Source organism: Bubalus bubalis, chromosome 15 (assembly GCF_019923935.1).
Source record: "Bubalus bubalis isolate 160015118507 breed Murrah chromosome 15, NDDB_SH_1, whole genome shotgun sequence".
NCBI classification, from domain to species: Eukaryota; Metazoa; Chordata; class Mammalia; order Artiodactyla; family Bovidae; genus Bubalus; species Bubalus bubalis.
Window position 1 is genome coordinate 72,067,933 of NC_059171.1, and position 24,482 is coordinate 72,092,414.

The 24,482-nt window shown below is 47.1% G+C and overlaps 1 protein-coding gene across 3 annotated transcripts in view; it reads right to left on the reverse strand.

Annotated features, from left to right (window-relative positions):
* Positions 1-656: 656 nt before the first annotated feature.
* The window catches only part of ADCY8 (adenylate cyclase 8), a 230,417-nt gene continuing 206,591 nt past the window's right edge, over positions 657-24,482 (reverse strand). For all 3 annotated transcript variants that reach the window (XM_025265512.2, XM_025265515.2, XM_025265513.2), the window contains 5 exons: positions 19,832-19,990; positions 8,004-8,150; positions 4,983-5,075; positions 3,212-3,326; positions 657-1,230 (listed from right to left, as the gene is read on the reverse strand). In XM_025265512.2, coding sequence (XP_025121297.1) covers positions 743-1,230; positions 3,212-3,326; positions 4,983-5,075; positions 8,004-8,150; positions 19,832-19,990 — 1,002 coding nt within the window. In that variant the 3' untranslated portion in view covers positions 657-742. The remainder of the gene's footprint in view (positions 1,231-3,211; positions 3,327-4,982; positions 5,076-8,003; positions 8,151-19,831; positions 19,991-24,482) is intronic.

Genomic DNA, 24,482 nt, shown 5'->3' on the forward strand with positions numbered 1-24,482 from the left:
GATAGTTCAGTTGGTAAAGAATCTGCCTGCAATGCAGGAGGTCCTGGTTCAATTCCTTGGTCAGGAAGATCCACTGGAGAAGAGACAGGCTACCCACTCCAGTATTCTTGGGCTTCCCTGGTGGCTCAGCTGGTAAAGAATCTGCCTACAATGCGGGAGACCTGGGTTTGATCCCTGGATTGGGAAGATCCCCTAGGGAAGGGAAAGGCTACCCACTCCAGTATTCTGGCCTGGAGAATTCCATGGACTGTACAGTCCACGGCATCACGAAGAGTCCGACATGACTGAGCAGCTTTCACTTTCACCTCACTTTCACTTTTCAGTGCCACCAGGGAAGCCCCTAAATACTCTGAAAGCAGAGTATTATGTATTGGTTTATAGGAATATTATCCATTAAAATTATCATGTACCAGGCACATGACAAGCACTGTATAAGCAGCAGCTCTTTATGCAGATCCCACTATATTGAGTCTCTGTTTACAGGTCTCTCTTTTCACAGTCCATTGTGAGCCTCTGAAGGTCAAGGACAAGGTCTTACTTATATTCACTTCCCAATAAACCGTGTACGTAAGAGACGATGAAGAAATGTCTGTGACGGGAGAGAAACTCAGATCGTGTCTTCGATCTAGAGCATCCAGAGACCAACGAAACCATCCTTGTTCTAAAAAAAATTAAACCTTTTTATTAGTATATTTATTTTATATATAAAAGAAATACAAAAAAAGAAACAAAGAAAATGCATTTATGGCAACTCGGACTTGTCGGCGCCTTCGGCTGGGGCTCCCGGCTCTGGCCCGCTGGGTGTCAGCAAAGTCCGCCGGTTGTAGTGGCCCTTGATAATGCCGGTGTTGTTGTTCTCGTTCAGCAGCTGCTTCTGCCTCTGCCTGTTGAGGGACTGGACGAGGCCCAGGACGACTGCGGCCAAGGAGTACTGCCCGGGCAGTCTCCTGGGGGGCAGGATGAAGGGGTTGGGCTGGACTCTTCCCAGGAGAAAGTACGTTTTGATTTTCCCTTCCTGTTCGCTAATGCCCTTCACGTAGATCTCCCCTCGGTAGTCAAAGGCAAAGCCCTGGTCCTTCAGGATGAGGTAGGTCTCCTCCGGGACCTGGATCCTGCCGCTGACCCCCGTGCTGTCCATCCGACTCGCCAGGTTCACGGTTTTGCCCCAAATGTCGTACTGTGGTTTCTTAGCGCCGATGACGCCGGCTACCACTGAGCCGTGGCTGATGCCTGTGAGGGAAGCAAAGGAGTGAGAGAAGAGAGAAGAGGGAGGTCTCGGAGGGAGCTGCCTCCGCCCGGGAGCGTGTGTGTGCATGTGTGTGTGTTTAGCCATGTCCGACCCTGCGACCCCATGGACTGTAGCCCACGAGGCTCCTCTGTCCATGGGATACTCCAGGCAAGAATACTGGAGTGGGTTGCCATGCCTTCCTCCAGGGGATCTTCCTGACCCAGGGATCAAACCCACATCTTCTGTGGCTCCTGCATTGGCAGGCAGAGTCTTTACCACTGGGCCACCTATTTTCATCTCATCTTACTACTGTGAGGTAACAATATAAAACCCAGTTTATACAGGATAAAGCTGACACTCAGCGAGTTTTGTTTTTGTTTTCTAAGTTTGGGCCGCACCTTGAGGCATTTGGAATCTTAGTTCCCTGACAGGGAATTGAACCTGTGCCCCCTGCAGTGGAAGTGGGGAGTCTTATCCACTGGACCACCAGAGCAGGGCAGTCCCAGAGGATTAAAAAGACTTGCCCAAGTCATAGAGCTGGTTACAGCAGACCCGAAACACAAACTGAGGTGCCCAATCCCATTGGGAACATAATTTTCTAAATTCCAAACTATGCCTCCAGTGTAAAGTACAGGTTGGCCTTAATCTTAGCAACATCTCCTGAAATTACAGAGCCTTTGCTCAGGGTTATAGTTCTTTTTATTTCTGGTTCGATCATGTATTCAGCGATTTCAGAAAGGACATGTAGGGCCCTTGAAAGATGTGGAAACAAGCCCTGAACAACCCATCCATCGATCAAAACATAAAATATCACTGCTTTATTCCAGTGAACAAAGGGAGTCCTTAGATCTGACAAGTCAGGCATGGCTATTACTCGACCTTTTATACTTGAAAGCTACTAAAGCAGAACCAAGAAAGTAAAATGGCACACCAGCCAGAGGGTATCTCAGACACGAGGACTGCAAGAACATTTGTTTTTAGATTGCACACTGGCCCCCAGAAGGTCACTGGTCTCAGTAAGGAAATCCTGGAGCTGCTGCTGGAGGACCATTTGGCCATGTGATTTGAGGCTAGCTGCTCCCCTTCTCTGGGCCTGAGTTTACCCACCTATACAATGTGAATGTGGACTAAGCAGGGGCTTTCAGATTGGGCTTCCCAGGTGGCTCAGATGGTAAATCTGCCTGCAGTGCAGGAGACCCAGGTTCGATCCCTGGGTTGGGAAGACCATCTGGAGAAGGAAATGGCAACCCACTCCAGTATTCTTGCATGGAGAATCCCATGGACAGAGGAGCCTGGTGGGCTACAGTCCATGGGGTCGCAAAGAGTCGGCCACAACTGAGCGACTAACATGTTCACTTTTAGACTGTACTTTAGGAGCACCCGCCCACCCCCCGCTGCCCCCAGGCTTAGTAGAGATGCTGAAAAAATTAACAAGTTATATGAATTGTGAATGACTATTATCACATCACTGTGAGTATTGTGTTGTTGTTTTGCAACAAGGGTGTCCCAAAGCCCAAAAACGCTGAGCCGTGTGGCTGAGTGAAGAACTCTAATGCTATCTGCCAGTCCCGGGCTCAATTCAGCATCTGACATCCTCAGGAACAGAATCCTGGCTTTTGGCTCAAGGCAAAACCCCAGAAGAACCACAGGGCAATGCACTGACCCCTAGCATCAGGTGAGACAGAGGGAAATGATTGACAGTCAGCTTTCTCTCTACCCAAGGCCTTGCATGGGTGGGATTCCAGATAAGCTGGAGGAGGGAGGAGCCATGGTCTATCATATTCTTGGTATTTCTGCACACAGGCCAGAATCCTTCCCCTACTTCCAGCATCTTGAGCAAGAAGAAGCCCAGATGGGCCTGTCCTTGGCCAGGTCACACTGGCTCTGCTGTATTCTTGCGGGAAAAAGCGCCCCTGGCTTGATGCCCAGGGCACGGGAGGGCTCAATGGAGCGAGGCCAGCCAGCCTTCCAGCTGCTACTCACCAATCCGGAGCTCGAAATTGTTGAAGGAATGCTTGTTGATCTCCTGGATGCTTTCAGTGAGGGCGAGGGAGAAGTCGGCCAGGGCGCACAAATGCCCCCACTTATCCTCGCATTGCTGTAGCGAACACGAGAGAAGACGTCATTGGACGGGGCAAACAGGATCATTTCTGCTGCAGGGGTCTGGTCTGTGTCCTAACCTAACTCCACCCACACCCCCCTTCAAGGGAAGTACAGGTTGTGAGCCGTGCAGCCTTCAGTGTCCAGAATCACAGGGTGCCAGGAGATTTGCTCCAGAGAGTGTCCTATGTGTGACTCTCAGATTCCATTCCCTACCCTTAGCCTTGTCTGTTCAGGCTGATGCTGCTCACAGGTGTGTGTGTGTGTGTGTGTACCCGCCTATGTTCATATGCATGATATTTCCAATCTAGGAGCTGTGTTTCTCTCCTTTGAAGCACTCACAGTGTCTGTTTAAGGGATATTTCACATAGACATTTGCTTTCTGAGCCTCAGTTTCCTCATCTCTAGAGTGGGGATAAACAAGTTGCCCTGCTCACCTCCTGGGGACTGAATGACAGTGTATATGTGAAAGAAATTCTGTATCTCTCTAGAGCAGAGGTTGGCAGTCAGGAAAGGGCCAGATAGCAAGTATTTTAGGTTTTGTGGGCCATGTGGTCTTTGTCATAGCTACCCAACACTGCCATTTTGGCCAGAAAGGAGCCATAGACAAAATAGAAATGAATGCATGTGGCTGTGTTCCAATAAAACTTTATCTATGAACACAGGTGGTGGGCTGGACTTGGCCTGGAGGATGTCTCTGGGGATCCCTGCAGTAGACTGGTGTGCACACGTACCCAGTGACCATCAAGGGTTTTTTCTCGGGTAGTCTTGCAACACTTCTAGGTTTTCAGTTGGAAAGTGAGCAAAGAAGGATGAGGAGGGATGAGGATTCCTGACCCTGGTAGTTCACGTCCATATCCAGAAAGCATCTACAGAGGACCTACCAGGGGCAGGGCTTTGTGCGGGGAGTGTGACTCTATCCCAGGTAAATTCATCCACTGACCTTGGGGGGTAGATGTTGGTTTTCCCACTTAACACTAGTGCCTGGCACACAATCACCTCTCAAAAGAGTGAAACTATTAATACTGGAGCCCGGGAGCCATGACTACTGAGCCCACGTGCCCTAGAGCCCGAGCTCCACAACAAGAAAAGCCACCATAATGAGAAGCCCCCACCAACACAAGGAGAGAAAGCCCGCATGCTGCAACGAAGACCCAGTGCAGCCAAAAAATAAACACATAAAAAATGTTTTAAAGTCTGACTTGCAATTTTTAAACACTTAAACACTTAAAAACAATTTTTATCATTTTTAAAAAACAATTTTTAAACACTTAAAAACAATTTTTATCATTACTTTTGGAGGAGAAAACAAATATTAGAGTAAGAAAACAAGCTAGGATCAGGGGTTTAGCAACACCTGCAACCGAGTCATAATCGGTATTTCTCAGTCCTGATTTTGCACATCAAGTGAACAGTGAGTCTCAGAGTGAAGCCTAAAGGCTTCTCAACCATAAAGAAGCATCGTTTCACCCGGTGGATCCTGCTTACACGGGGAACAAATACATCACGCACCTAGAAGGTCCATTTATGAGTTTCTCCCTACCAGTCACCAAGTCTCCTGGTGTGGACAGCCCACCACTCTCCCACCTTCAGCGACATGACCACAGTGAGGTCCCTGCCGGAGGGTGTGGTCGAGTCCAGAGCATTCCTTTACCTGCTTTTCAGGTGACAGGCCTGACACGGCCATGTAGGTACTACCAATGGTCTTAATCTTTTCAATGTCTTGAAACCGGTCTTCACCGAGCAGCTGAAACAGACCCAGACAACAGTGTCAGTCCTGGTCCCTGTGCTTCCAGCAGCCTGGGGCTCCTGGAAACAGACCCCTGGCGCACTGTGGGGACCACCTCGGGCTGGGTTAGCATCCTTGAGGTAGCCACTTTCCTCTCTCAGAATCAAACATCCAGGCCATCAACACATGTTTACTGATCACATGCTAAGTGTTAGGTGCCCAGACGGGTGTGACCAGATACTCTAAGGACTAGATCAGTTCCTATGAGTCTCTGAAAGAAACCAATCTATCTTATTAGATTTAAGAAGAAAGGGCAAATATTCCAAAATCCAACACCTCCTTTTGGTTTTACTGTCAGCATGTATTTAAAATCTTAGCATTTCATGTCAGCACCCTGGTCTAAGGCGCCATTAGTCTATACCTGGCTTGTTACTATTGTTTAGTCGCTAAGTCATGTGCAACCCCAGGGACTATAGCCCATCAGGCTCCTCTCTCCATGGGATTCTCCAGGCAAGAATACTGGAGTGGGTTGCCATGCCCTCCTCCAGGGGATCTTCCTGATCCAGGGATTGAACCCGTGTCTCTTATGTCTCCTGCATTGGTAGGCGGGTTCTTTACCACTGGAGCCACCTGAGAAACCCTCGGAACTACTTGGCTGAAGGCCAATTTCTGGTCCAGGCGTCCCCTCTTCAGAAGTTGATTAGGAGGCTTCGCTGCTTCATTTTATATCCACTGTGTAGCTAAGAGTATCGGGAGCCATAATGGGGTTCCTTATCAGTGCCTTCATTAGTTCTCTGTGAGGAGCACTGAGCTGTGAGGGACTCTTTGGCCTTCGATGAGGCAGAGGCTGGGGATGAGAAGTCCTGCCATTGGGTTATCACAAACCCAGTCCTGGAGCGCGTGCTCCAGGTAACATTCCGCCTTCCTCTGAGCCAGGTTCCTGTGGCAATTACATTAGCAAGAAGAGCAACCCAGTTACTGAAGGGTATCTGGCTGGAGCTCAATCAAGGCAGAATCTAGAGGGTCTCTTTGGACCCAAGAAAGAAAGCAATCTGACTTGCACTGTTGGTAATAACGGTAAAATATTATCTTTAATTTTAAGATCCCCCAAGGCTCACATTTCTCTCTAGGAGATGAGGCTGGTCTCTCCAATGTGTATCTTCACTGCTTTCTATATCCTTTAGATAACAATATATTATCTTCTTCATCCAAGCAGAGTCTATATGCGATCTGACAAATCTCCAAACTTTCCAATTACTGTTATAAACACCATGTACTTTGTCCATCTATCTACTGCACTTCATTTTTGTTGCCTTGTGGAAGTTCATTATATATTTGTCACATTAATAATTTCTTATTATAGCATATAGGCTATAACACAAATAAATAAGTTATTCTGTGAAAAAAAAAATTCCAAAGAACAAAGAAAGAAGGCACGTCCAGATGATCCAAGGACCCATGCAAGGAAGGCTGATGGTGCCTGGGGTTGGCAAGCCAGGGAATCTTATTTTTCCTTCCTGTTGACTACATTCTCTTCTTTCTTCCTTCTCCTCTGTGGCTTCTCTTCTTCCTCACCTTTCTCCCTCTTCTTTTTCTTCCACTCTCATCTCAGCTTCTCCTCTTTCTTCTCTTTCACCTTCTCTTCAAATCTCCTTCTTCCTCCTGCTGCTCCTGAGCTGAAACCCCTTAGAAGGACCAATTCCTTCTCTTAGTCTTTCCAACTTTCCTCCTCAAACCTCCATCTCTACCAACAGAGATGCTGTCTTCCACCTCTGTTTATTGGGAAGACCGGCAAAGAGGAGCCACCAAGGGATTTTAGGCTTCAAAGGAACGTGATGAAATACTCTTGCTTTTGGTGGTTGCTGATAGTCAGATGCATCTGCGTGAATGATAAGGTGACTGTAGTCATTCAGATGAGAAACAATATGGCCTAAAGCAGGACAAGGGCCATTTGCTGGTGAGATGGTGCAGGGCGTATCCAAGCTATTAAGAAGGAGGACTGCACAGGACATTCTAGATGGATGGTGGGGATTAAGGGAGAGAGCTTTGTTTAGGGGGATGGGGTAGATGCTGTTGACACCAGCTCAGCTCTCTTTTAAGGGCTCATTCTCCTGAGTGCTCTCAGGGCTGGCTGCTAACAGTGTACTATTATGCCAATTTCGGGGAATAGCCCTGAGAGCCCTCTTCTTGGCAATGCCTGGAAGATCACACCCCCCCACCGGGGTGGCCCATGGCCAATGGCTGACCTAGACAGCTGGACAAAACCCTTGCCTCAAGGTGGACCTTAATTTAAAGCCCTGAGCTCCCTGGGGGATCAGGCTGAGGAGTCTGGACTTCAGCTAAACCCACAATTTTGCTTGGCTTCTTCCCTGACATCTTTTCAATTACTCAGAAACTTCCCATCTCGGATTTAGGCATGTGGATGGACATGGGTGTCCTACATCAAGCTGGGGGGTGGTGAGGAGGAAAAGACCCCCTCCTGCAAAGCCCATTAATGTAAATAAAGTGCAGCATGAGTGTTTCCCCCATTCTTGGAAACTGGAAGAAGAAAGTACCACCTGGGGTGTGTTTATATTTTGTGGAGGTCTGTGAGCAAATGCTAATTGATGGTTTTATCTTTGGCAGTTTGAGCAGATAGAGAAATGGCCCCGTCTCTGTGATGTCAGAGCCTTGTAGTGCCGGCCTCCAGTCAAGTCCTGGTTTTGCCGTTTGCTGGTCGCGTGACACTGGATTAAATTCCTAGCCTCACTGGAGCTCACGTTCCTGGTCCTCAGGGAGAAACAACCGCCTTTATCTCGCGTGATAATGAAATTAGATGACACATGTCTGTGCCTATAACGCAGTCTGGAATTCCGTAAGTGCAGACATCGGTTACGAGGAACAACACAACGCTACGACAGCAAGGGTGCTTATTCGCGACTGTAAGTTTCGGAGGCTCCCATTTACCTCATCGAAGTCAGCAATGATCTCATTCAGCAGGCGGAGGCACTCCACTCCCTGGTTGTTCATTTCGGTCTGAGAGTAAAAGTCTGCAAACCCCGGGATGGAGGCAAACATCACCCCGACGGCGTCATAGGATTGAGAATACAGCTCCTGGACAGAGACACAGAAGGAAGCAGAGACAGTCCTCAGAGGCGAAGTTCTGCGCTCCCTATGTATGCGCACCTGCAGCCATGCACAGGGGCCCAGAGAGGACAGAGAGCGGGACCCTGACACCACCTCACCTCAGCATCGTCACCAGGAGGGCTGGGACCATTGAAAGCTCATGGTCAATTTCGCTGACTTGAGCTTAACTGAAGCCTAAAAATTGACATAAAATGAGTTTGATGATATAATATGCCATGTAAATGGGCATGAATGACAAATGCTTACTAAAAAACCGATTTTAATGACTAAACATTCACAATCTTTTTTTTTTTTTTTTTTTTTTTTTTTTGCTTTTCGTGTTGAATTTGTTTCCAAAACATTTTAATGTGTTATTCTAAGACCAATTGATAATTTTAAATGGCAAAGCTATGGCTGATTCATGTTGGCGTATGGCAAAGAGCTAGCACAATATTGTAATTACCTTCCAATTAAAATAAACTTTAAAAAATAAATAATTTTTGCATACTATTGTAAAAATACATTGTACTAATAGCCTGTACTAATAGCCTGTAAAAAAAAAAAACTATGACGAGAAAAAGAAAACTTGTAAATCCATGGTCTCCAGCCTCAGCTGGGCCCAGATTTCTGCCTGCGCCTCACTTTGCCCTTGATCAGCTTCCTTTTCTGCTATTCTCAGTGGCCCTTCTCAGCTCTAATCGCTCTCCTTACCTTTACTCTCCACTTGATTCTTCTCAGTAGATGGTCTTGTCTGATATGCTATTGAGAACACTGAGGCTCTCACTTTCCTTACTCATACAATCATCTCTTTCATTGTATTTTCATCTCTTCGGCTTCAACTCCAGACAATGCATCTTCCCTTCTCCTGCTGAATATCACTGCTTCTTCCTCATCTCTGGATCCCCCTCTCACTTCTTTAACCTCATCCTCCTATAGTGATCCCTTCTTTTTTCTTCTTTCTTTCTCCTCTCCCCCTCCACTTTCTCTAAGTGCCTCCGATAAGAAAAACTGCAGGGTGCTCTGGATGCTGAAGACACTTGTAACTAACCATCTCCACCCTAACTTCTCAAACTAGCTGCCTCTAGTGCCTGTGTCCATTCGCATGAAATGAATCTAGGGAAGGTCAGATTGCCAGCCAAAATGAGGACATCACTACACCAATCTCTGTCCAAGGCTTCCTGGGCATCCCTGGGAACTGGTGTGGTGATCACATCCAAGTTCATAGGTCTCTCAACTTCTCTGTGCTAGTTATACCACATCTATTTTCCTTGTGCCTGGCCCCTTCAAGGATTTTTTTTGGGGGGGTAGGGGGGGCTTATCTACTATCTTCAGTGTTGGTGATTGTTGTTACGGTTCTGTCCCTGACCCCCTACAAGGTTCACAGTTTCCATACTCACCTGGGTCATCTTGTTCACCCTCAACCTTTCACCAACATTCGCGTGTGCGTCTCTAGAATCCCATATCCAAGTCAGTTCTCCTTGGGCTTCAGGCTTCTCTGTTTCATGCTGGGTTGCCTTCACACTCCTCAAATTATAAGTGCTGCACCTGACTGCATGTCCTCCCTACCTACACCTGCTCCTGTTTCTTCATCCTCTGACTTGGTTGGTGGCACCAGCTTGGACAAGTCGTCAAAGTTAGATACCCTCAGAGTCATCCTTGACCTTTTCTTCCCATCATATTCAGATCCAATAAATTGCCAAGTCCAGGTGGGTTTCTTTTTGCCTCCAACATATTTTTTCTAATCCTCTCACTATTCCTTTCTATAGAAAGGAAAACAGGTCCTTCCTGTTTTCCTCCTTGACTGTTTTTTTTAACATTTTTTTAAAGATTTTTTTTTAATACGGTCCGAGCTATAAGGTGTTTTTGTTTGTTTGTTTTGCCTGCACTGTGCGGCATGCGGGACCTTAGTTTCCTGACCAGGGATTGAACCCACAACTTCTGCAATGGAAGGCAAAGTCTTAAACATTGGACCACTATGGAAGTCCCTTCCTTGGCTGTTAATTAAAATGAGAACCTCCTCCTGGGTTCAGAACTGGTCTTATCTCATTCAAAGGCATCTTCCATATGGCAACCAGAGTGATATTTCAAAGATACAATACTGACCATGCCCTTCCCATTCTTAAAACCCTCCAACTGCCCTCAGGACAAAGTTGAAACACAGGAGCATGACCTATATTCACATATTCCTGCCCTCGCCTCAGCCTATCTCTTCCGCTTCATGGGCTGCAATTCCCTGTGTTGGACCTTGTGTTCCAGAAACAGCGAAGCATCTGTACTCCTGTATGCCCACGATAGCGGATGCAGTAGGTGCCTGGCCTGCATTCTCTCTTCCCAGGTTCTGCAGTCAGCCAGCCCTTGAGTTTCTTTGCATGGAGTTTTTCTCTGGCCACTAGAGGGCACTCTGCCCATGTGAGCTGCAGGCTAAAATCTCCAGGAAACTAATGCCCGCCCCCTCCACTTCCTGCCCCCAGCAAGAAGCTGCTCTTAACAGATTCCGGATGGAGTCCTCCTCGCCCTCACAATTTGGGCCGCAGAACGTTGAGGCGCGCTTTCTACGCCACTTCCCAGGTTCTCCAGTGAGATTCAGCTCCAGCCACCCACAGAGCTAACCAGGCTGACAACGCCTCAAGACTGGATTCCTGTACTTTCCCTACCTACCTTCCTTCTTCCTCTCCTGTCTACCTGGGTGGGTTTCCTGGGACAACCTCCAAGCAAGATACTTACTTGCACGCGAACCCTTGTCTCAAGGAATGCTTCTGGAAGAAGCCAAAGACACATCCTCTTCAATGCTTTCATTTTTACTGTCTGTCCTTTGATAGAATATGTCCTTCCTTCCCTGCAATGAGCCTCCCTAACCAGGCTAACTCTAGTTTTCTGCCTTCACTACCCACATATCATATCTTCCTGCAGAACTTGCTGGATTCACTGATAGGGGTGGGAAGCTGACTCGGGCTGAGCGGGCACCTGGGTCACTATACACCGGAGTCCTTGCCGTGTGCATCGTCTTAATGTCCTTCTCTTTCTTTACCTGTGGACTCCGCAAGGGCAGGGACTCCATGCCATTCATCTCAAAGTGTTCAAATCATCCAGTTAGTAGTTTTTGGATGCCTACAATGTCATACATGCCCTATACAGGGTCTAAAGTGAAAGTGAAGTCGCTCAGTTGTGTCTGACTCTTTGTGGCCCCATGGACTGTACCAGGCTCCTCCGTCCATGGGATTTTTCCAAGCAAGAATACTGGAGTGGATTGCCATTTACTTCTCCAGGAGATCTTCCCAATCTCCAGGAGTCACTTCAGTCGTGTCCAACTCTGTGCGACCCCATAGAGAGCAGCCCACCAGGCTCCCCCGTCCCTGGGATTCTCCAGGCAAGAACACTGGAGTGGGTTGCCTGTGTAGGAAATGTTAAAGCTTTACAAAGCACTTTTGGATAGAATCCGATGGTTTAATTCTTGCACTAATCCTGTGAGAAGTAGGTATAATTTTTATACCCATTATACAGATAAGGAAAATGAGACATGGATGACTTAAGACATTGGGATCATGCAGCTGGCAGCAGAACAGCCAGAGTTAAAGACGTCCAGGGTCTTTCCCACTCAGCACACCTGAACTCGCCTTCTCTACCTTTTACGCCCTTGGTCTGAGAAAGAGTTTGTCCCTGATTCATGATCAGTTGACTTGAGCTTTAAGAGTGGGTACATCTGAATGGATGGCTTTGCTAATCTTCATTCAAAAGTGCAGAGGTGGTTGGTGACCAGTTGGATTGGGTTGGGTTGGGGGGCAGTGCAGATTGTAGCCAAGTTGCATAGCTATGGTACACAGCTTTCTGAGGCTGGGTCATTCACCTTGGCCTTGACAATGGAGCGATACCGAAGGAGAAGCCTGACTGCTTTATGGGTCGGAGAACCTGCATAAGCAAACCTACAGAACCGCATCCTCTGAATGGCTGCGATTTGGAGAGAAAGAAAATCTCTGTTTGCTCAATTACCAGTTGCATTAGTTTGCTCAAGCTGCTGTAACAAAGTGCTGCAGCCGCAGTGGCTTAAACTACAGAAGTTTACCTTCTCACAGTGCTGGAGGCTAGAAGCTCAAGGTCAAGGTGTTGGCTGGGTTGGTTCCTTCTGAGGCTGCTCTCCATTGGCTTGCAGATGGCTTTTTCTCCCTGGGTCTTCACAAAAGGTCTGTTACCTGTGTATCTGTGTCCTAATTTCCTCCTCTTATAAAGACACCAGGCACAGTAGATGAGAACCCTACCCTCTCCCTTTAAAGACCCCATCTCCAAACACAGTCACATTCTGTGATCCTAGCAAGTAGCAAGAGGGTTCTGCACTACTGGGCTGGCCAAGTGGAAGGACAGAACTTCTTTGCCTTGGGCACAAACAGGTCCCAGAGGAAATAAGGCAGACTGAGGGACTCACGAGCCCTTAGCACAGTAGTCCAACGACTCTGGTCTCCCCAGTCACGTCCGCTAGGGCGGGTAAGATGGGATAGGTGATGATGAGAGCCCCCTCTCCGTAGCACTGCCCCAGAGGGTGGAAGATGTCACAGGAAGCTCTTTCCTCAGTGGGCCAAGTTGGGAACACGTGAAGAGAGGAAACGATGAGCCTACAGATGTAGTCCTGTGGCCTCGGCCAGGGAGACCTGTTCCCCACTTCAGGTCCCTCGGGGGTAGAGGAGATACTCATGTCTGCTCTGCTGCCGCCCTGGCTTCCCCGAGATGCTCTGTGTGACATCCTTGATCCTCTGCTCCACGGTCAGCAGTGGCTGCCTTCTCCCGGTGGCCCGGCTCCTGTCAAGATGCCCTCTCCTAGTGCTACAACTCTCACTGGTCCCAGGAACTGCTTTATCCGCTGACCCTTCAGGACTGGGATGGTACCAGTTCCCAAGACTATCGACCCTATGAGGCTTTACCCACTTCTTTGTTCCTGTAGCTTCAACCAGGGATGCAACATTTCTGTTGCGCATTCAAGGGTGCATTCAAATTAAGATAATTCAAGGAGGGTAATTTACAAAGGGCTTCCCAGGTGAATAGTAAACAACCCTCCTACCAATGCAGGAGATGTGGGTTCAACCCCTGGGTCGGGAAAATCCCCTGGAGGTGGGCATGGCAACCCACTCCAGTATTCTTGCCTGGAGAATCCCATGGACAGAGGAGCCTGGCGGGCTACAGTCCAGGGGGTCGCAAAGAGTCGAACATGACTTAGCGATTAAAGGACAACAATTTACAAAGGGCTTAACTAGGAAGATGAGGGTCAAGTACAAGGTTCCCCTAAGAAATCCCTCAGGAAAACAGGGCTCGTGGCAGTCGAGCTGTGGCAGTTGAGCTGCCATCCTCCTGGGCTCAAAGGGATGAGAAGAGCCAGAGACAAGGATGTTGATTTGACATCGGAGGCGGCCCAGCAGTGGCCTTGGGAGAAGCTGTGGGGGACGTAGGCAGCCTCAGATGGATCCCAAAGGAGGGGACCAAAGGAATAATAATATACTGGCCTCATTCTCCTTCCCCCGGTTCCTGGATCTCCGGCCCAGGGTCCCCAGTTGATAACCCTCAGCTGGGTGTCAGAGGGCTTGCAAGGTCACTGCCGTGACCCATGCAGGTTGCCCCCTCCCTTTCCAAGCAAACAGAGAGAAGGGGGTGGGGCACTTGGAGGGGCTCATGGGAGAGCTCCAGACCCCTGCCCACACCTGTCCACACCTTTAGAGACATCCTGTCACTTGACTCGCTCCAATTGACCGCACTGAGTGTGCCATCTGTTTCTTTCTATTTTGAGTTCTAAAAAGATAAAAACACTGCACACTGCAGGGGTATTGATGAGTATAGAAAGCCCATTATTGTTTCACTGACCCTCCTCTGGCTGGATGTACAGGTTTGGGCTTTGCAGAGGATTCGAGTGCCTGCATGCTCCACCCTCTGCCCCCTACCCGGAAGCCAAAATGAAGATTTTGCCCAGGGAACCAGGTCTGGTTTTTCACTGGCCCAGGCCTGTCTGATTCAAAGCCCTGCGTGTCTTATACTAAGTGAAGTCACCTCTCTGCAGGGGAGAAATGGTGTCTTATACCTCCTGGCCTTGTATCTATCCTCAGGGCTCAGCTTAAATGCTATGTGCTCAGAGAGGACTTCCAGGACCCTCCAGTGTAAACACCCCCTTTTCACACATGCTTTCCTCTTACTGGGGGATACCGAGGTGGCTCAGTGGTAAAGAATCTCCCTGCCAATTTAGGAGACGCGGGTTTGATTTCTGGGGTGGGAGATCCCCTGGAGGAAGAAACGGCAGCCTACTCTAGTATTCTTGCCTGGACAATCCCGTGGACAGAGGGGCCTGGCAGGCTATAGTCCAGGGGATCGCAAAGGGTCGGACATTACTTAGCGACTAAACAACAACAACAACAATTCTCTAACTCAGATTCGTCCACCCTCATAGAACATTAACACTAATATATAACTATGTTACATATTCATTCGTTTTAATGTCTGTTTTCCCAGAAAAACACGTGCCTCATATCAGGCAGGACTTTGTCTTCTTTGTTCTTCTTTGTTTGAACCCCAGGATCTAGAATAACATGTGGCACATGGATGACCCTCAAGAAATCCTTGGGGAATGAATGACGGAGTGAATAGGTGGGAGGTGGGGCTGGGGGTGGAAAAAAGTAATGATGACTCATATTTTCAGAATTAAAAACAGTAAGAATCAGAGGGCTTGTAAAATGTGCCAGGCACCACTTAAGCCCTTTATGCGTAATAACTCATGCGAATGTTGTAACGTAAAGTTGGGGGATACTGTTACTGTGGAGATGCGGAAAATAAGCTCTAGAGAGGTTGGGCATTTATTCATGGTCACAGAGTCGTGAGAGGAGGAGCCAGGACTGAAGTTCAGGCATCAGATTTTCAAATATACCAAATGGCTCTTCTATGCTGAGCCCCGCTTACAGCCGGCCACGCTGGGCACTTCATGCGTTCTTCTTACCCAATTTAATTCTCACACCAGTTCAGCAAGGTTGGTATTAGTTCCTCCTCAGCTGGATGACAGAATGGATTCAGAGAGGTTGCATAAGCTGCCCTGGGTCACACAGCTAGCTCGGGGCAGAGGTGGCATTTGTGCGGCACGGGCTGTCCAGCACCTGAGATAACTGTCCTTGTCACTGTCCTCTCAGAAGTTCTAACAGAGCCGGGATGCGCGAGCAGGTTTCCTGGGACTCAGCGAGCGCCTGCCTGACACTGCTGACCGGGCCCAGCTGGCCTGATCGGCAAGAGTCCCTGCCTGCATGCTGAGTGCTATTCTAAGCCGAAAGTCAAGCAGAATAGCAGAAGCTGCCAGGACCTCTGCGTGGGCGACACAGCTGGAACAGACTCGGACAGGATGTTCCCAAGGGCAAGGCTCTCTCAATTGCCCTAGGCTTGGGTGGCTTGCGTCATTCCTTGTCACTGCTCCCCCGTCTCTGCCACTCACCCCCTAACAGCAAAGTGCAGGAGAAAATGCACAGCATTTGGCTTGGAGGTTGTGCACACCTGGGCTTGAATTCCAGCTCACTACACACTAGCTGTGACCTTGGGCGAATTCCTTTACTTCTCTGAGCCTCAGTTTCTTCATCGATGAAATGGGGAGAATCATTCTTACTGCCTTGTTGCCCATATCTGTGAGCACTGCCCTCGCCTCTGAAAGCTGGGACCCAAAGTCACGAATGTCCCCAAGCAGATATTCACAGGTTTGTATCACAGTCAGATTTGTAGCAAGAGAAGGAGCTAAAAATGCCTCTTATGGAAACAGAGCATGAAATCGGGAATTCTTGCAGGCTATAGCTGCCTGTCTCTGTCACCCCTTCACATGTTACACCACTCTGCCTGTGTCTCCTGCACACACACACATGCCCATGCGCGTGCACACACACACACACACACACACACACACCAAGTTCTTCCACACATACGTTCATATTTCCAGACACACATCCCAATCTTTCCAGATACCTACACAATATAAATCATGCCACATAGACATCTTCTATAACCATCACACACACGTACACACTCCCTCATCTTGACAAACTCCTGGGGCACCACGGCAGCAGCACAGTAAGGGGTAACATGGCACAGATGGAAGAAATCCGAGGGGCTGGAGCAGAGCTATGGCTTTGCTGAAGTCAACAGAGGCATACCATGGACCTCTCTGAGCCCCAGTTTCTTCATCACTACTGTGGAGGTCACAGAACCCTCCTCTTCAGGTTGTGAATAGAATGAAAGATCATTTTCATCAATTGCCTGTCTCAGTACCTGGCACACAGTAGGAGTTCAGTAAATGATATGGCATCATAATGTGAAGTCCTCCAGGCAAAGCGAAAACTTTCTCTGTTTAAGCCTAGCCAAGTGCAAACTGTTTAAATATTTATAAAACCACAAATGAACTTGACAAGACTTTCTATTGAGAATGTCTTATCCATGTGATGATGGCTGAGCCTGACCTTTATTTTGCTCAGTGGGGGTTTGGCTCAAATAATCGCTGATGACCTGGTGTCTGGGCATCTCTGGTTGGTTTCCTTTCTTTCAGGATGAAGTCAGCCAGTGCATTCCTGTTCTTCCCCACTGGTTCCAAATACCTCCTTGTTTTGGTGTCTTGATTGACAGGTGGCTTTCCTTTCATTTCTTTGTGGGTCTTCCCTCCGAGGGCTCCAGCATTCCATCTGTTCCTTCCAGTGGTCGCGGTTGACGGTCAGCGACATTTCGCTTTCTTGGCTTCCTCAAGAAGCTCTTGCAACAAAGTCCCTGACCTTAGGGAGCTCTAAGGAAACCAGGCTTGAACTCAATTCCAGAGAACTCCATCTGTTGAGGGTGTTTGGTGCCTTAATCTGCATCCAACAGACTCTCAAGGGCGTGAGTTCATCAAGAGCTGATTATTCAAGCAGCAGATGACTCATGCTCTTGGTTTCTCTCCCACTGGCCTTTTGCAGAGGCTCAGATGGGAAATGGACCTTGTAGATCTCTCCTAATTCTATCCTAAGGCAGGGGTCACAACCCCAAATGTTTTAAGAGGTCCAGCAGGTAACAAAAGTGTCAGGGTAGAGATGGATAAATTGGAGAGTCCATTCCATGTCTAAAGGCATCGAATCTACCAATTAAAACAAAAAAGCAAAACAACCAACTGACCACTGTCCCAGCCCACTGGCTCGCTGGTCAGATTTGTCTCAGAATCAGCCAGTCTGTAATCTTTGTTCTATGAGTTTTTCATCCCCTGTTTGACTCAGTTTGAAACTCTCTAGTGGAAGGGTTGTCTTGGTCCAGTCTCCCAGACAACTGCCCTTGCCTTTGTAGTGTCCTTGGCAAGGACTTTCTCCTCGCCACTTAAAAAGTTTCAGCAAAGGAACTCACCATTCTAGTTCATCCACAAACCTTTAATGAGCAAGACCATCCGGTAAGGGCACCAGGGCCCAAGGGTCGGTGGTGCCCAAGGCTGATGTTGTCCCTGCGCCTGTGGGCCTCTCAGCCTGATGGCTGCATCACCACAGGGCTCTACATAGTGCTGAATACAGAGATATCTCCTGAGGGTGTCCAGGGCCCTGGGTCTGCCCTCTGGAGTCTCACAGAGCAAGGTCAGTCCCTCTCATGTGATCACCCTTCAGGTCTTTAAAGGCATCTTTTATTTCCCTCTTGAATTACTTTTTTCTAGGTGGTTAGAGGGTGAACCAAATGGCTTGGTTTTTTTTTTTTTTCCATTTCTTATCTTTCACATCCACTCCATTATCAAGTCCTGTTGATTCTAATCTGTAAAGGTACCTGGGATTCATCCACTTCTATCTCACTGTGACATCTTAGGCCTCCCCATCAGACCCTTTCCTGGGCTACTTTAGGCTCTCTTAACTAGTTTCTGGTTTTGTGACTCTCTTATCCACACTCTATTAGCATTTGGTCAGATTAGGTAACACACTTTCCAAAGGATCATACAGCACTCAAAAGGGTGTCCCGAACCCTACCATACTCCATAAGACCCAACTACCAGGCCCTGGTCCCGGATCTTCTCATGTCACTCATCACTCTTCATTCTTGGAATGGGAAGTGTTCCAAATTCATGTCCCCTGCACAACCTGGGCTTCCCATGTGGCTTATCTGGTAAAGAACCTGCCTGCAGTGTGGGAGACCTAGGTTCGATCCCTCGGTTGGGAAGATCCCCTGGAGAAGGGAAAGGCTACCCACTCCAGTAGTCTGGCCTGGAGAATTCCAGGGACCGTATAGTTCATGGGGTTGCAAAGAGTCAGATGTGACTGAGCGACTTTCACTTTCCCTTTCTTTCTTTCCACAACCTCAGACTGAGCCCTTATTTGGAAATGAGGTCTTTGCAAATGTGACTAAGCTAAGATGAGGTCATACTGGAGACAGAGAGTCCTAAATCTAATGACTGGTGTCCTCATATGAAAAGAGGACACATGCCCTTATAAGGAGGGGGAAGGTCATGTGACTAAGGCAGAGCTTAGACTGATGTGGCCACAAGCCAAGGAGTGCTTGAGGCCACCAGAAGCTGGAAGAGGGGGAAGAATTCTTCCTAGAGACTTCAGAGAGGGCATGGTCATGTTACTGCACTGATTTCAGATTTCTGGCTGCCAGAACTGTGAGAGAATACATTTCTGTTGCTTTAAGTCATGCAGTATTTATTATAACAGCCTTGGGGAACCGAGACAATCCCCTAGCCCAGGCTTCCTGTTCCGTGGGCACCCCAAGCTCATCCTTACCTTGTCCCTGCTTGTGCTGTTCTCTCTTTCCTGAACCGTCCTGCCTCCTCCCCAGTCTCTCAGGATGACTTGGTCCTTCCTATCACTTAGTCACAGGTCAGGTGTGGGCATCTCCCCTGATCACACCTGCCCTTGCCAGCTGCTACTAGCCGGTAACATTGTCCACCCATCGCAGCAGCACCGTCACAGTGTGCTTCTGTACTGGGCTGCTACCTCTCTGCCCCCATTTGAATATAAGCTACATGATGGCAAGCCCTTGTCTAGGCAATCCCCCAGAAGCGTCCCAGGGCCTTTCAGATGTTTATTGCACAGTCTGTGCCTGAGAAATGTTTTTTGAGTGTTTGTTGTGACTTGGACAACAGGAAGGTTTAGTTCGCTTTGCTCAAACAAGGCTGCCCTGTTGTAGTCAATGGCTAAAGCTTACTTCACTTGCTGTAGTGTCTTCAGGCTTCATCCATGTTGCAGCATGTGTCAGAATCTACTTCCTTCCAAAGACTGAACAACATTCCACTGTATGTATTCACACAACATTCCACTCTATGTACAGACCCCGTTTCCCTTGTCCATTTACCTTCTGATGGGGTCTTGGATGACCCCAAATTCCGCTATTATAAATAATGTTGCTATGAATATGAATGTGCAGTTGTCTTCTTGTGACCCTACTTTCAATCCTTTTGGTTACATAACCCCAAAGTGGAATTGTTGGATTTCCATATATATATACACACATCTATGTAAAACTTTAAAATTCCAACTCAGTCTTGTGCTAGCAAACTTATCACATGCATCTTACAGATGAGGTACCAGAAGCTGGGGAGGCCACATGCGTGTCTCCGAGTGCTGGGGAGTGGGCCTGGTCTCCATGCTCAGGGGCCCTCCGAGCGCTTGGGATCAGTGTGTCCACCGCAGCCCTCCCGCGGCTGCCCGTCCTCGGGGGCCGGACGAGCCTGGGCTCACCTCATTGTCCCGGTCCTTCTCCAGGAAGTGGCGGGCCACGTGGCTGGGCAGGATGTTCCGCAGCATGTTCTCATTGTGCTCCCTCAGCTCCTTCATCTCGTTGATCTCCTCTTTGGCCTGGACTCGCCACAGGAAGTCCAGGCGGGCCGTGTACTCCAGCTGCGGTTCAGGGGACAGAAGGGAAGGGACGGGTTCAGACACACGTTTGTGGGAGGTGGACAGGGTTTCTCCGGAACCCTCCACAGATGAAACAGAGCCCAAGCTGAACGCTTTGGGAGGCCTTTCGCCTGACACCAGGAGATCAGAAGATGAGCAGATTTTACAGGGCTGTGTGCCTCCCCTTCCTGGCACTGGGGCACCAGGACTTTGCCATTGTTTCTTTCCCCCACTGTGCACCACAGGCGCTTTGAGGTCAGGCTTCTTGCTCGGTTCAGTGTCACATCCTTACCATAGAGCAACGCTCCTGGCACAGGGCTGGTGTTCCATTAATATTTCTTGACCCAACAAATAAATTACAGTAGTAAAACCAGCTAACACGTAGGCTGTGCTCATTAGATGGTGCCAGGAGCTTTTCTAAGGAATATACATATATTAATGCCTTTAATCTATACAACAAGGATGTCCTAGTGGCTCAGAGGTAAAGAATCCACCTGCAGTGCTGGAGACGTGGGTTCAATCCCTGGGTCAGGAATTATTTAGGAAGTTGTAGGTAGAACAGTAGGTATTTAATACCTATTAGTTCCCTCTTCTCCTAAAATCCTGTTTGGTTTTTAATTTTTAAAACTTGTTACTTTTTCTTAAAAACTTCATCTTTTGTGTTGGGGTATAGCTGATTAGCAGTGTTTTGATAGTTTCAGGTGAACAGCAAAGGGACTCTGCCATACATATACATGTATCCACCCTTCTCCAACTTCTCTCCCATCTTAGCATTTCTTTTCCTTGGAAAGAGGACAGTTTCCTTTCTAAAAAATCTCACAAACCATATTTATGAGGGCTTTTGGTAATGTCATTATTTCAAAGTCTTTAACTGTTGAAATGAACAATATGTTGCACCATTAAACACATGGTTAGATGCCCTGAATTCAAGGGCTTAAAAAAATTCAGATAGTTCTTTTCTTTGTCTTATGCACAAGTCTCAGTGGATGTCAAAAATATGAAAAGGCAGAGGTGCAAGGTTATTCTTTCAGCAGAATTTCTAATAGCAAAAGCTGGAAACAATCCAAGTGCTCATTTTGGTTGAATAAGCTTATATACAGCTATAAAAAGAAACAAAGAATATTTCTCTATATGTACTTTGATGGGTTGGTATCTAAGGAGGAGAAATACATGCACAGTTTGCCATTATCGATCTAAGGAAAGGGGATATCTATATATCTCTCTCTTTCCACATATATATATTTCTTTATTTATTAAAAATTGAAGTGCAAAAAAATAAAAAATCATTACAATGAGATGAGGAAGGTAGGGTGAAGGAATAGGGATACATTTAAACTTTAAAAATTATATCTTGTTTTATAAACCTGACTTTTGAATCATGGAAATATTTTACTTAATTATGAAACTGGATGGAATTTTTAAAAGCTCAAACTATATAAAATTTTTTAAAATGACAAAAAAAAAGCTCAAACAAACAAACAAACCTACAGGTATAACCACACAGAGAGGAATTATTCCAAATGTCTTTTAACACAATAATTTGCAGGCACGTTCGTAGAGAGAAATATTCTAAGGCTAAAAAGAGCTCAACAAGAATCTTCAAAGTGTTTACAACAATCACCTGGTAGGTGGTGGTATCTGTGGTATTATTGTGGTTTTGGAAAAGACTCTTGAGAGTCCCTTGGACTGTAAGGAGATCAAACCAGTCAAGTACTAAAGGAAATTCCTGAATATTCATTGGAAGGACTGATGCTGAAGCTGAAGCTCCAATACTTTGGCCACCTGATGCAAAGAACTGACTCATCAGAAAAGACCCTGATGCTGGGAAAGATTGAAGGCAGGAGGAGAAGGGAACAAAAGAAGATAAGATGGCTGGATGGCATCACCAACTCAATGGACATGAGTTTGAGCAAGCTCTGGGGGTTGGTGATGGACAGGGAAGCCTAATGTGCTGTAGTCCATGGGGTCACAAAGAGCTGGACACGACAGCAACTGAACTGAACTGATTGTATCTGAGGGGCTTCCTTGGTGGCTCAGACAGTAAGGAATCTGCAATGTGGGAGACCTGGGTTCAGTCTCTGGGTTGGGAAGATTCCCTGGAGAAGGGAATGGCTACCCACTCCAGTATTCTTGCCTGGAGAATTCCACGGACAGAGGAGTCTGGTGGGCCACAGTCCATGGGGTCATAAAGAGTTGGACATGACTGAGCAACTAATACTTTCACTTGCATTGTATCTGAGTTGCAAGATAAAGCAAATGAATAATCCTTTTCAACATTTTGTATTCTGATTTCCCTTCCCAAACCATTTAGGAACTGGCTACATGCAAACAGTACCAAGGGTTTGTGTGCCCTCAAAATTCATATTTTGAAATCTTAACCCTCAAAGTGATGGTATTCGGAGCTGGGGCCTTTGGAAGGTGTTTAGGTCATGAGGTTGGAACCTTCATGAATGAGATTAAGATCTATAAAAGTGATCCCAGAGATGTCCCTGTGCCTTCTGCCATGTGAGGATGTAGTGAGAAGCCTATGAACCAGGACGTGGGCCCTCCTCACAGACACTGAATCTGCCATTATCTTGGTCTTGGACTTCCTATCCTCTACTGGGAGAAATAAATTTCTGAGTTTATAAAAGAAAAAAGAAAACAGTACCAAAGGAACTAATAAACATTGTTTATATGTTTTGTGCCAGGCTCTTAACACAGAATGATAATTAACACAGGCTGAGTCCTTGTCTTGAACTGGGCACTGTACTTAGCATTTCAAACATACTGAAAGTCTTTTAATCACACCATGGCTCAACAAAGCAGGTACTTTTTTATGCCCATTTTATAGCTGAGGAAACGGAGGCACAGGAAGGTAAAGTCAGGTGCCCAAGGTTTCACAAATAGAGGCTGGGCTTTGAATTCAGGGCATTTGGACTCCAAGCTGTGGCTCTTAACCCCTGCACTCTACGAACATGACTTCATTCAGTTGTTCTCCAACTCTTGATAGATAACTATTAGACTTTTCCTTTTGCAGGTAAAGAAATGGCAGGTCTGGGAGGTTGAACATCTCAAGGTCATCTATTTTTCCAGGAGTCTCACTGGGATGCAAATTCAATAATTTGGTCCCAAGGCTTGGGTCTTACTAAGCTGCACAATCCCAGTGCCTATCTTTATCAGACCCGGAAGTAAGCAACTAGAGACTTGACCTCATTAATCTCTATCTCTGTGCTCAGGTGTGAGATCCTTTGCTCTGAAAGGAGAGCTGAGGCCAAGCCCAAACCTCAGGGCTGCAGTGAATCAGGCACGAGGTGGGAGGCACCTGGTTGTCTGCTCGCTTCTGTCCAACATTCGGGATGTTCACCTGCCTCGGAGGAGGAGGAAGTGTTTGGCGTATTGCTTTCACATATGTGCAGGATGAGAGTCCCAATTATTCGGTTACATAACCGCCTCCGTCACTCTGGAGATGTACAATTACACATGCTCCCACTGGGATGCTGCTGTGTACCAGGCATCAGTGGGGATTATTCAGGCTTTAATAAAAATAGGGGGCCTCTGAGTCACCAGGGAACACAGTGGAAGCCAGTAGCAGAGCCCGGAGTGGACGGACTTGATCCGGATGAACAGGACTCTGATGGGCGTCATGAAATGATGCTTGAGGTGATGCAGTTCTGCAGAAAGGTATCCTCTAACAGATAGGCAGCACCACGTGGTGGAGAGGGCATGGACCGAGAAGTTGGAGCATTTGCATCCCTGTTTCTGTCTGGTTCTCCTTTGTGACTTTGTGACCTCAAGTGACTTGAGTCTCTGCTGCTGCCTTGCGACCAGATGGATAATAACACTTTCTGTTTGTCTCCGACTCTTGCTTCCAAAGTAAAATATTAATAGCTCATGATGTTTGAGCACTTACTCCAAGTGCAAATCACTGGGAGAGGTGTATTATAATTATATTCTCATATAATACTACAAAAAAACCCTACAAAAAACCAATACTACAAATACTACAATACTACAGTTTTTTTTTTTTTAAACTCTACAAAAAAACAGAAACTGTTACTATCATACCCACTTTATAGGTGAGAAAATGGAGATACAGAAAGTTGGATACATGACTGAATGTCACTTATCTATTGAATGGCAGAGTTGGGGTTTGAATAATATCTACCCCACTCCAAAGGTTACATTTGTAACTGCTACAGTTATGGGATGCAGCTATGTCATTTTAAAACCTTTTGAGGGACTTCCTTGGTGGTCCATGGGTTAAGACTGCTTTCCAATGCAAGGGGTGCAGGTTTAATCCCTGGTCGGGGAACTAAGATCCCACATGACTTGCAGCCAAAAAAACCAAAGCATGAAACAGAAACAGTAGTGTAGCAAATTCAATAAAGACTTTAAAAATGGTCCACATCAAAAAAAATCTCTTAAAAAACCTTCTGAAGGTTAAAAATAAAAAAGAAAACAATCAGATATAACTTAAGTACTCAGGCCCTCATTATTCACTTACTTGCTCTTA